Source organism: Poecilia reticulata, chromosome 8 (genome assembly GCF_904066995.2).
Source record: "Poecilia reticulata chromosome 8, P_reticulata-male-v2, whole genome shotgun sequence".
In the NCBI taxonomy this organism is placed as follows: Eukaryota; Metazoa; Chordata; class Actinopteri; order Cyprinodontiformes; family Poeciliidae; genus Poecilia; species Poecilia reticulata.
In genome coordinates, this window is record NC_088837.1 from 17,717,084 (window position 1) to 17,728,951 (window position 11,868).

General features: G+C 41.1%; 1 protein-coding gene and 1 long non-coding RNA gene across 15 annotated transcripts in view; one reads left to right on the plus strand and one right to left on the minus strand.

The window, feature by feature from the left end:
• col5a3a (collagen, type V, alpha 3a) overlaps positions 1–11,868 on the plus strand; it is a 53,139-nt gene that overhangs the window by 37,594 nt on the left and 3,677 nt on the right. For all 6 annotated transcript variants that reach the window (XM_081610108.1, XM_081610110.1, XM_081610106.1 and 3 more), the window contains 25 exons: positions 108–215; positions 478–585; positions 691–744; positions 908–961; positions 1,035–1,142; positions 1,232–1,285; positions 4,656–4,709; positions 6,035–6,088; positions 6,168–6,221; positions 6,340–6,447; positions 6,542–6,595; positions 6,684–6,737; positions 7,895–7,948; positions 8,046–8,099; positions 8,201–8,308; positions 8,401–8,454; positions 8,582–8,635; positions 8,723–8,830; positions 8,911–8,964; positions 9,247–9,282; positions 9,731–9,784; positions 9,883–10,183; positions 10,292–10,404; positions 10,494–10,562; positions 11,438–11,671. In XM_081610108.1, coding sequence (XP_081466234.1) covers positions 108–215; positions 478–585; positions 691–744; positions 908–961; positions 1,035–1,142; positions 1,232–1,285; positions 4,656–4,709; positions 6,035–6,088; positions 6,168–6,221; positions 6,340–6,447; positions 6,542–6,595; positions 6,684–6,737; positions 7,895–7,948; positions 8,046–8,099; positions 8,201–8,308; positions 8,401–8,454; positions 8,582–8,635; positions 8,723–8,830; positions 8,911–8,964; positions 9,247–9,282; positions 9,731–9,784; positions 9,883–10,183; positions 10,292–10,404; positions 10,494–10,562; positions 11,438–11,671 — 2,157 coding nt within the window. The remainder of the gene's footprint in view (positions 1–107; positions 216–477; positions 586–690; positions 745–907; positions 962–1,034; positions 1,143–1,231; positions 1,286–4,655; positions 4,710–6,034; positions 6,089–6,167; positions 6,222–6,339; positions 6,448–6,541; positions 6,596–6,683; positions 6,738–7,894; positions 7,949–8,045; positions 8,100–8,200; positions 8,309–8,400; positions 8,455–8,581; positions 8,636–8,722; positions 8,831–8,910; positions 8,965–9,246; positions 9,283–9,730; positions 9,785–9,882; positions 10,184–10,291; positions 10,405–10,493; positions 10,563–11,437; positions 11,672–11,868) is intronic.
• LOC103468740 (uncharacterized) overlaps positions 1–11,868 on the minus strand; it is a 138,304-nt gene that overhangs the window by 25,746 nt on the left and 100,690 nt on the right. For all 9 annotated transcript variants that reach the window (XR_014088686.1, XR_014088685.1, XR_014088682.1 and 6 more), the window contains 2 exons: positions 11,536–11,705; positions 9,064–9,103 (listed from right to left, as the gene is read on the minus strand). This is a non-coding gene — a long non-coding RNA (uncharacterized LOC103468740). The remainder of the gene's footprint in view (positions 1–9,063; positions 9,104–11,535; positions 11,706–11,868) is intronic.

The window sequence follows — 11,868 nt, forward strand, 5'->3', positions numbered from 1 at the left end:
AGCAGACTGTTCCTATGGTGACCATTGATCGTGGCCACTGCATTAAATAAAACAGTGATTCATGTGACATTCTCACTTCAGCTCATCTCAGCTCGTTTTATTTTCAGGGTGCTGCTGGAGAGAGGGGTCCCGCTGGGCCTGCTGGAGCAATTGGCCCACCAGGACGAGCAGGCGGTGTGGGCCCTGCTGGGCCAAGTGGAGAGAAAGGCATGCCAGTAAGAGCTGGGAAAATTGCTGTTTTTTTTTTTTCCTCAGTTCACCCTCACCTCCTACCACTAGGTATAAAAATGTTTTGAAAGTGTCATTATGAGAAAAGCGAGGGAAGACAGTTTGAGGGACAAAATGCAAACGCAATCTTGGTAGTGATTTTCCTGCATGGTGTGACACATTAATCAAAATGTCACTCTATGATATGAGAGCAATGGGTACCACTTGTGCAATTGCTAGATGTGTTCTGTGTTCCTATCTGTTCATTAGGGAGAGAAGGGAACCATTGGGCCTGCTGGGCGCGATGGGGAGTCGGGACCTGCAGGGTTGCCAGGGGTTGCAGGACCTCCTGGACCTCCAGGGGAGGACGGAGACAAGGTAGTTGTATTAGACAGTAAGTCTAGACTGCAGCTCTACTGTATAGTTCAAGCAGATTTTCTGACTTAGTTATTTATGAGTTGTTCTATACATTTAAATCTGCAGGGCGAGACTGGCGGACCAGGCCAAAAGGGCAGCAAAGGAGACAAAGGAGAATCTGTAAGTTAGATTTACATGAAATAATAATACCTTTAATTTTATGGATGCTAAGCTGATGTTTTGATAAAGCCTAGATTTCCACCTCTCGACATCTTAACCATGAATCTCAATGATAACTCACCCTGTGCTGCAAATGGTAAATGTGGGTTGAATTTAATTTCAGGGACCTCCGGGACCTGTTGGCATTCAAGGACCAGTGGGCCAACCAGGACCATCTGTATGAATCATTTCTAAATCATAAATGAGTGTTTTTTTTTTTCTGGTTTGCTAACCATTTCTGGTTATTTCAGGGGACAGATGGTGAGCCAGGCCCTCGAGGTCAAATGGGCCTGAATGGACCAAAAGGGGATGAAGGATCTAGGGGCTTTAAAGGACCGCCTGGCCCCTCCGGATTACAGGTAAAGATAATTATTTCAGTCAGATAGCTTAAAGCTTCACATCCGTTGTGAATTAACAGTTAAAATTTATCTCACTTTCTTGCTTGTAGGGAATGCCAGGACCCTCAGGGGAGAAAGGAGAGAGTGGGCATGTTGGTTCAATGGTGAGTTTAGCAGCCAATAACCTAAAATCTATGGCCTTGAGCTGGAATCAACAGTCCTTCACTGTGACACCATTGACAATTGATTTGACGCTTCAATGACTAAAGATGTCTTGTGAAAAATATCAAGCAGTTCCAGATATTTTCTGGGGAGTTTGTAGATTTTTCTTCACGTCTTTGCTGCCTACTTTTCATTCTGTTCCTCATCCTCGATCAACATTAAACTCTAATAACTTAGTCCTCATTTATTAATTGTCTGTTGCATTTGTCTGATGCGATTGTTCTGCAACAACTAGGTCTGCATTCCAGCGTCTTCCATCGTGTCGTGTGAAAAAAGCGATTATAATTTATGTATGTAATTTATATCATATACTCAGGTAAAGGCGCTGTGATTTTTTTAAAATCATATAACGTGTCATCATATAAAGGCATAAAAAAATGATCCCCCTTCTGTCAGGTGTTCTTACCATTTTAGCCATAACTCAAACCTATGGCTGTCCCACCGAAACTGTTTTCTGTTTTCAATATGTGTTTCTCTGAGGTGTCACCATACATTGTTTTTAGTACTGTTATTATACCTCTCGTACAAGATTACTGATTCTACTTTGTTATATTTATTTTTATATGTAGTGTTGCACAAATTTGTTAGTGGGCCAGGGAGGGGATTGGAGTTACTCATTTACATTTGTTTATTTCTAATGGGGGAACTGGTGCCCATGCAAATTTCCAAGAAACAACGTTACCTCCTTGAATGAATCAAATTTGTATGCGGAGGTTCCACTGTGTTCAAATACTAATACTCAGCTTTGTTTTCCCTTCGCTTCACACCAGTGAGCTTGGAATAGTTTTGGTAATACTGGGATGTCAGGACTCATGGCGAGAGTAATAGTAAGCTATATTCAGGCAAAGCACAAATGTGTTTACTTTGTTTCTTAAAAACACTGTCCCACAGGATATGGGGCTTCCAGCATGAACATAAACCACCTTCCTGAAGAACCCAGAAATGACCTCACTAAGCCACAAAGGGATGAGTTTCTATAGCTGTCAGTTTAGTATTTTGCTAGGTTATGTTTGTGGTTTGGTTGCATCATATCTATGCTGCTCAGAGTCTTTCTGTTGGACCTGATCAGTTCCATTTTATTCCCCAGAGACCCTTCGTTGGCTACTGTCACCTTTAGATCCCCCACCACTGACTTAGTTGTTTTGGATGATTTCTGACCCCTGTTCTAGTCCTACTGCCCCTGCTCAGTTTTACATTTTTTTGTCTATTTTTTTTTTTTTTTTTTTTACTCCAAGACATTTTCTTTCCTCCCAGATATCCAGGAATCACCTTTGGATAAAGTTTTGCTGCTTAGCTTTCTGTCAGATTTCTGTTGTCTAATGTTAGTATCTTTTCAGATATTCACCAGTTCTTCTCTCTTTTCATTGGCAGTCATACCAGTCATCCCTGATGTTCTTGTTTGCCTCTTGTCACTCTACTTCACCCCTTTTTGGGTTTTCCTGAATATCCAAGGTCATCTTGTTTCATTTGTCTCCAACTACGTTGCAAATCATGACACTCCTCCTTACATGCAGCACAAGGTTTTATAATTGTGAAGCCAGTTTCAACATGTAGTACCTGGCCAATCCACCTAATCTTATTAAACTTTGATTAGTTACGGCCATTAAGTTAATTAGGAACAGCTGTGCTGTTTGTGTTGCCGGGTGTCAAACTCTGATGACTGTCATTAACATCGGCTTCCTCCAATCCCAAGTGGCTTCTAACTGTGGGAATGAGTTTTTGCCAAGTCTCATTATTTTCAAGCTACTTTTCAGACATATTTAAAGATGCGTTTAACTGGGCTTTAGATTTCGATCGGTAAACTGAGGCAACTGCACAGAAATTAGGAGGAAATGTATACTCTTTGCCTCAAGCTTTTATACTTTGAGCTTCTTCTCCAGTCCAATAGCTTTGGTAATGTGGTGCGTTCCATCTAAATTTGTGTTTTCCTTTGGAAAACGCCTTTGTGAGAGAAGATAATTAGATTTTTCTGTTACAGAAATAAACATAGGTGTAACTAATAATGCTAATTATGCCTCAGCTTCCGGTAATAATTGCTGTAATCTAAACCAGGACGCCATCGTGCGCAGAGACAAATGGAGAGACTGGAGCAGGGATTTATCACAATCACTGCCCAACAGGACCGTTAACAAATAAATGATTCTTAACTAAGAGCAATAGTCATTAAAACTCTGTTTTTCTCTGACTAGTTTTGCGTCTTTTACAATTTATTTGTCGTATCTCAGCGCTGGTTATATTCCGTAAAAAATATCAGAATAGTAATGGTTTACTTGAAAGTTTTAGCTTTACATTTACAGTTTGAATCAGTGTGTTTTTCAACAGCAAAGGTCCACCACTTCACTTGGAAAAAAGATGAGCCAAAGAGTGAACATGGTGGCTCAGCGTGCAAAAGGAAAAGCATAAAAGAGAAAAGTAGTGACAGAAAGGAGCATTGGAGTGGAAGGAAGAGGCGGGGCACTCATTGTGAGCAGGAAGACAGTGTGACAGCTGCTAATCAGATTAGCCTCAGCCTTGGCCGTCTAATGAGCATCCTCCTTTGTGACAGTCATCTTGCAACGCTGTCAGCCATGAACACACGCTCAACAAGATTCTCTATAGCTTGCCTTCTCCGCAGTCAGATTAGGGAGGGAATGCATTAAAATGGAACCAAAACAAGAGAGAGAGTGAGAGATGGGAGAGAGGGGAGATGCTGAGGACTCAGTGGGGAAGTTTTATTCATGTGTCACTGTTGCGGATCACAGAGTTCTCCCCATAACGCTGAAATGTTTCTGTGCCAGAAGGATATGTGTTTCCTTCAGTCCCACACGGTCTCTCCCTGGGCAGATTGTCTGTCTCTCTGTTTCAGAGTCTTTACAACACAAGGTTCCCTCTAAGACTTGAGAGTGATTCAGAGCACAGCTCAACATCAACTCAACTAAAACCGAAGCCAAGGACTGTTAAGATTAATTGCTTGGTGCTCTCTTAAGCTGCACAGACAAGTCAAATCACATGCTCTCCCTGGCTGAGAGAATATGCCCGAGCATATTGCGGGCGAGAGGTTTCTTATTAATAAGTGAGAATAAGAGAGAGGCAGTGGGAGGCGAAATGGGAAAGAGTCGGAGCTTTTGTCATTTTGAGGGTAATGACCTGTCTGGACGTCTTCATCATGTCAGTACAATAATAATCAGAGATACTAGGGCCATTGCATAAGCAATCTAGCGATGGCTGACATCTAACTCTTATTTAATTTAGGAGGCACCAGCTCACATTCACTTTGTAACGCTGAATGTTTTATGTGATCTACATGAAAATGTTTCCTTTCTTTCTTTTCAGGGGCCTCCAGGACAGCATGGCCCAAGAGGCCCTCAGGGGCCCTCTGGAGCTGAGGTATCGTTTCTAAGAAAAACGTATCTACATTAAATTTAGGCCATTTGCTAGATTCCACAGAAACAACACGCACTGAAAAGAACATTGTTCTTCTCAGGTTTATTTTAGTTCATATTAGCATGCTTTTTCTTCCTTGCTGGTAAAATGTTTTTTTTTCCCCTTTATAACATCCATGAAAACATCCAAGTGGAGCATATGTAGATAATTTGTATTCAATTAGATGAATCAGTAAATGCAACAAAAAGCTCCGTTTCATTAGGTAATGCAATCACATAATCAACATAATCAACATCACTGTATATTCAAGCTGGCCTGTTTCATGATACATGAATGTGCATGTTTTTGCATAATTTGTCATATTTGGGTTTTGCATTCGTTTTAAAACACAACTCTGTGGGGTTTGAAAACATGAACTTGTCCTTTTTAATTTGCCGTGTAAAAATGTTATAAGATGGCGCAGTATTTTAAAACTTTTTTGTGTTAGAAACCTTACGGAAATTGTTTTTGAGATCCTGTTCTGACAAACAACGGCCTCGTTCAAAAGGCTGTATTATCATAATGTCAATGCAGTTGCGCTTATTTTCATCCTTTCATCTCTTCTGAGCACGTCTTTAGACATGCTTTCCACGGCCTTTGAAAGTTTAATGATTAAAAAGTATTAGAATGTTATCTCTGTGATAGTTATATTCACGCCTCCATGAATCATTAAGAGGCATTAGGCTATTATCCTGGAGAGGCAGTTATATTTACCTCTAGTAAAGGCTGTCCCTCTGCAGTCTCTTATATTGCTCAATTATTCAGCAGTCAGCTGCAGAGAGCTGTGAGACTCACGCTAGTGCTTTATCACAAGGAACATGGACATGCGGCACTCCAGAGATGGTTCATCTATAAATAGATTGATACAGAAAAGATAGGAAAGAACGAGATAGAGATAGATTTAAGAAAAGCCGGTGGCAGCAGGGGTTCAGTGGCTCTGCATGGTTGCCTCTGCCTGACAGAAACTTCACTCAGTCATGCATGTACATGCAAAAACAAAACTAAAAAAAAACTAAAAAAAAAAAAAAAATCAAGAATAGAAAGTGACTAGAAACTTTTATGATTTAAACATTATTCGCAGAAAATGCTAAAGCGGCAACTGCCTTTCTTTACTTTCTTTGCGTGTTGTCTTTTTTTTTTCTTTCTGTTCCAGTTTCTGCATTGTGAGAGCAAAGATGCTGACAAGCAAAGAAAAAAAAAATACAGCGGAATCACATTTTCAGAAATCAAATGAATATTTAAAACCCACCCCTGTTTTAGTTCAAGCTTTCCTTTTTCATGACACGCAGGGCCCACCTGGCTTGCCTGGAGGAGTCGGTCAACCAGGTCTTGTTGGAGAGAAGGTCAGCAAACCCCTGTGTTCTTTTTTTTTTCTACATACTGTAACCTATGTTTTGTGGTTAAATGCTCTTCCTCCGTCAGGGTGAGGATGGGGAAGCAGGCGACCCAGGGCTGGTTGGGGAGCCGGGCCCTCCAGTGAGTCACTTTTTGCTTTTATTTTCTCTGTTTTTGTTTCATTGCTCAGAAGCTAAAACTTTAATTCAATTTAGATTTTTCAAAACTATTTTCAACGTTGTAATGATTTTCTTTGCAGGGCGTTAAGGGAAATGCTGGTGAGAAGGGAGATGCTGGTCCTTCCGGTGCAGCAGGGCCTCCAGGAACCAGAGGAACCCCTGGAGAGGACGGACCTAAAGGCAACCTGGTGAGCGGATGCATCATTTCCTCACAGCTGTTAAAACCAGCCAAAATGTGAGTCAAGACGTTTTCAATCCAACTTTTTTTTTTTTTGCTCTTAGGGTCCTCTTGGGTTTCCTGGAGATTCTGGCCCACCAGGTGAACCAGGAGTCAATGTAAGAGTTATTGTTTTAGTTATTCTGTTGATAATGTTATGAATTCTATTATTGATGCTGATGTAATTCTAGTATTTTTGTCTTTCAGGGGGTTGATGGTTCACCGGGACCTAAAGGGGACAATGGGGAAATTGGAAAAACGGTAAGGAGTAATTTTTAGGAATATTTTTATTGTTCCTCTATTAAACCTCTTAGAAGTCTAGAGGTAAATTTCAACTATGTAACCTGGAACACTTTTCTCGTGGAACTTAATTTCTTCTTTCCCAGGCTGATTTTTTATTTTTCTTTTTTCCCACTGTACGATCCAAAACTGAGCCAATTCTTTAAATTATGCATGCTGACAGTGAGATGGCCACCCCTCCTAGTGTTAGAGTGCTACTGAGTGTGTGGGAGAGGCTCCCATCATTAAAATAAAAGCCACGATTTTCAAACGCAAAACTTTTTTTTTTCTCTCTTTCTCTGACTCTCCATAGCAACAATTACGCTTTTCAACTCATGTAAAGACACTTCAGACTTTATGGAAAGTACAAAGTTACTTCCAACACAGACTTTTGTATTATCTTGTTTTGAGAGCAGAGTTAGAACTGCAGCTGGGATTACAATCGGTTGTTTTGCAGCCATAATTTGTGATTATCTCACAGTGTTTACTCTACGAAGCAGAATTAAAGTCACTAAAAAGTCAGAGAGCGTTTGTGACATTAATACATTTTTTATTAAAGCCTCTGCCACATATCACAAAAAAGCACTAACATCTATAAATACATCTGACTGCATGCATCGTTTCTTTCTAACTAAGAGTTGTTTAATGGTGAACAAACAGAAGAGATTGTGATTGTCTCAACATCATCACTGCAAAACACTTAAACAATTACCACTTTAAATCCCTAAAAACAACCAGTCTTAACCAGTGTTTACTGCCTGAACCTGAAATGTAATAAAAATAGTTATAGCTAATTGTATGAATGCATTTGGATGTAAGCATTTGCAAAACTCTAAATGTCATGATGAGTAAATGGTAAACTGTAAAGTTGTGATTACAAGAACGCCACCAAAACACATGAACTGTAGATGAGTTTAAAGTGCGAGATGACTGAAACGAATGCTGGAAATATTCAAACAACAGGAAATGTTCAGCTCACATCATAAAACTCCACCTGCAGTTTCGTGTAAAACGCTGCCTCCCGTCAGGGCCAGCTTCGGGAGTAGATTTCTAAAGTCTGAAAATATTGGAACGTTTTCCCTTCAACTGTCGCTACGTATAGTAGATGTTTCTGTTTTGATTTCTACCGTTTCATGCAGGGACCACCAGGAGCCTCTGGAGAGCCTGGCCCTCCTGGGCCACCTGGTCGGAGGGTGAGATTAATTTAGTGAGCCTATATATGTCTGTAAGCCATGTTATGTGCTTATTCATAGCTAATACTGTCCCAACCACATTCATTATCTCCGCCAGGGTCATGTTGGTGCAGCAGGAAAAGAGGGAAAACAAGGCATGAAAGGAGTCAAAGTAAGGAACACAATGTGAAGCTCTGACTATGAGCTCCACTTCTCATTTATAATCTTTCTTCATCGCTTTCTGTTGTTTCTGTCTGTGCTTTTGCTCCCCAGGGAGCCACAGGAACTCTGGGTCCAGTGGGAAAGACGGGGCCAGTGGGACCCCAAGGCCATCCAGGAAGACCCGGTCCAGAAGGCCTTCGAGGCATTCCAGGTCCTGCGGTTAGTATGACTGGACCGCAGAAGCCAAAAATATTGCTGCACTATTTCTATCTCACCATGCTCACATTCACCCCCATGTTGCCGTTTTAAAGGGCGAACAAGGTTTAAATGGACCACCAGGACAGACCGGACCGCCCGGACCAATAGTAAGAGGAATGAACATGTTATGAAATGAGACAGAAGATTTTTCCATTGCGATGATCATTGTTAAATAAAGCCGTACGGAATTTGCAGCACAGTTTCAACCGGCCAACCCTCTACGTTCAATTTTAGGGTCCGCCAGGATTACCGGGATTAAAAGGAGACCCCGGAAGAAAAGGAGAGAAAGTAAGTGCATAGTTATTAGTGGTTGGAGCTGTGTTCTCTAATCGGATCCCAGAGGATATTGATGATAAAGTCCGTCACTGCTTGCAGGGCCACGGAGGGTTGATTGGTTTAATCGGCCCTCCTGGAGAGGCTGGTGAGAAAGGTGACAGGGGCCTGCCAGGAAGTCAAGGTTTGCCAGGGTCCAAAGGAGATGGGGTAAGTGGTAACCGGTCACAGTATGATGCTCCAGGGGAACCCAGTTCCCAACAAATAAAGATTATTGTTTTTACTCCTAGGGCGCGGTCGGGTCATCTGGTCCAATCGGCCCCCCGGGTTTACCCGGACTGTCTGTGAGTGGCTTAACTTGAACAAGTTCTTGCTCTCCTTCATAACTGAATGTATAATTATTCTGCTTCTAAACATACTAACAAAAAGGACACTCACATTACCTCTCAGATTTGGTTCTTTGTTGCATACATTTCTGACAATCTGTAAAAAGTAGAAAAAAGAATAGCTGTCAGGTTGATATTTTGCAGTACTGGAATAATTCAATATGTCAAAACTTTACAGTTTAAATTTTTCTTAACTGTGCTTGTTTTTAATGATTAGTTATTCGTTATCTCAACTCGCAGGGTGCAGCTGGTGAGAAGGGATCTAAGGGGGAGATGGTAAGTATTGTAATCTGTCTTATTTATGCGATCACACCTCTTCTCAGAAAGCAGCTGCTGGGACCATATGCCGGGGGACAAAGGAGAAAGTAGATTTGTTGGCCTAAATGTCCTATTTTTCCTAATCACTGTACACTTCTGTGTTTACGGTATATCTTTGGAACAAAAAAAACATACTGTACAGCTTTGATTTTATTTTATTTTTATTAGAGCTTTTTAATAAGATTTGGGTCTGGTGTGTGTGATATTGTTGACAAAAAAAAACCCCGTATCCTGACAGTGAGTGTGTCACGGCTTTGACCACTGAGTACTGATGCACACAGCTGGAAAATCCTATAAGCAGCAGCCATACAGTATCTGCCCGAATAAATTCGGGATTTAGACAAAAGGTGTGAGAAAGTCCCGGGGTGAAGTGAGTCGACCCAGTCTCTTGTTGTCTTTATTTCAGGGTTTTGTTGGTCCCAGAGGAGATCGAGGGCCTGCTGGTCCTCCAGGACCCCCAGTGAGTATTTTGGATGATCCACTCCATGGCTTGCTGATTTCATCCTTTTACGTTCTCTTTCACCACTTTTTTTTACAAACTATTTTTCCAACCATCAGGGACCCCCTGCAACATTTGTTCAACCATTGCCAATTCAGGAAGGGAGGAGGAAAAGACGAAGGCACTCAGACGAGGCGGGAGGAGCAGCCCCGTTGACGGGGGAGGATGTGCATTTCAAAACGGAGGAATTCTTCCAGGGAGATCAGCCTCTGGAAGATGTAGAGGGAATGGAAGAGGTCTTTGCTACCCTCTCTTCCATGAAGAATGATGTGGAGCTCATGAGAAAACCTCTGGGGACATTTGAAAGCCCTGCCAGGACCTGCAAAGAGCTCATGATGGTTCAATCGAACTACAAAGATGGTTAGAATATAAAGGGTCTTATCTGACACGAATGTGAAGAATAGCGTTTCTTCAAAAATTTAACTTTTTTGTTTTTGTTTGTGATTGTCTCCAAATTTGCCATTGTAGGGGAGTACTGGATAGATCCTAATCAGGGCTGTCACCGAGACTCCATTAAGGTCTTCTGTAACTTTACAGCCTTTGGAGAGACCTGTCTCTATCCTGACAAAAAGATTGAGACGGTGAGCCTCCGGTCTCTTTCAAAGCCAGGCTTTTGTGATGTTGCACTAAAAAAAAATCCTAAAACTTTAATAAACCTTTCTGTACCCAGGTTAAATTATCCTCCTGGAACAAGGAGAAACCAGGAAGTTGGTTTAGCCAATACAGGAGGGGAAAACAGGTAAAATAACTACACAAACAAAATCAATCAGTAATCAATTTTGAAAAATGTGGCATCTTAAAAAGAAAATAATAATAACAGTGTTATCAACTGAGGCTTTTTAATTGATATCTATGCATAAGAATGATTGTGAAGGCCTATGAAGACTAATTTTCCGCTCATTGACAGTTCTTCATTTTACGTTGAGAAGGGATTCATTTAAAATGGATGCCTTTGATTAGGTAAAATTAGTTTTGTAAATATATAAACTAATATTGATATATATGTTAGTGTTCCAAGAGTAAAGCAGCACATTATATCAGGAATTTATTCATGCAAGTGTAAGTGTACACAATATTAATATTGGAAAGAATTGCTTGAACTACAATAAAAAAAAAAAAAAGCTTAATCTGTAATTGGCAAGCGTTCCAGACCCCAATGCATAATAAATTCGATGGTACAAAGAAGCCTCATTATGAAGGACAGAGATTGCTGGTTAACAGTGATTGCTACAAAATGTTAAATTAAGAGTAACATACTATTTTCATTTTCTCAGTGATAAACATTCACCTGACTTTAAAAGCAAAGTCTTTTTTTTAATGTAATTAACTTTCATCAAACTTCTGACAATTTCAAGTCATTTTAGAAACAGTTGTATTTGGGCCGCGTTTGATTTAAAGCTGTGAGAATAATTGAGACGAATACGCAGCTGTTCCCCATTGACGAGCGTTCACGGCTTCTCACGAACAGCTGCTTGGAGGTTTTTGTGATCTAATTTCCGAGAGAAAAGCTGTTTTGTGTTTGTTTGTACTGCTTTATTATTAAAATGGATCGAGCATACTTTTCATTTGTCCTCCAGTTTAGCACACTAATGCTCGTGTCTGTGTGCCATTCAGTTTTCCTACATTGACAGCGACGGGAACCTCGTGCATGTAGTTCAGCTGACCTTCCTTAAGCTGCTAAGTGCCACAGCCAGGCAGAGCTTCACCTACACCTGTCAGAATTCAGCTGGCTGGTTTGACAGCGCCTCCCGCTCCTACCAGCATGCTCTCCGCTTCCGGGGCAGCAACGGCGAGGAGCTGACACAAGCCAAGAGCCCCTTCATTGCAGCAGTGCACGATGGATGCCAGGTCAGTGCTGGCACGTGTCGGAGAAAAAGACAGGCTGCACAAAGTGGAATTAGCATTAATTAGAGTAATGTGCATGTCGACAGTGTTGCTGTTGTCAGCTGGATTGAATACATTTGTAACCATCAAATCCCTAACCTAATTAGTGATTCAAGCTAAAGGGGGGCGGGGGTGGGGCTGGTTAGTGAAATTAACCCAAG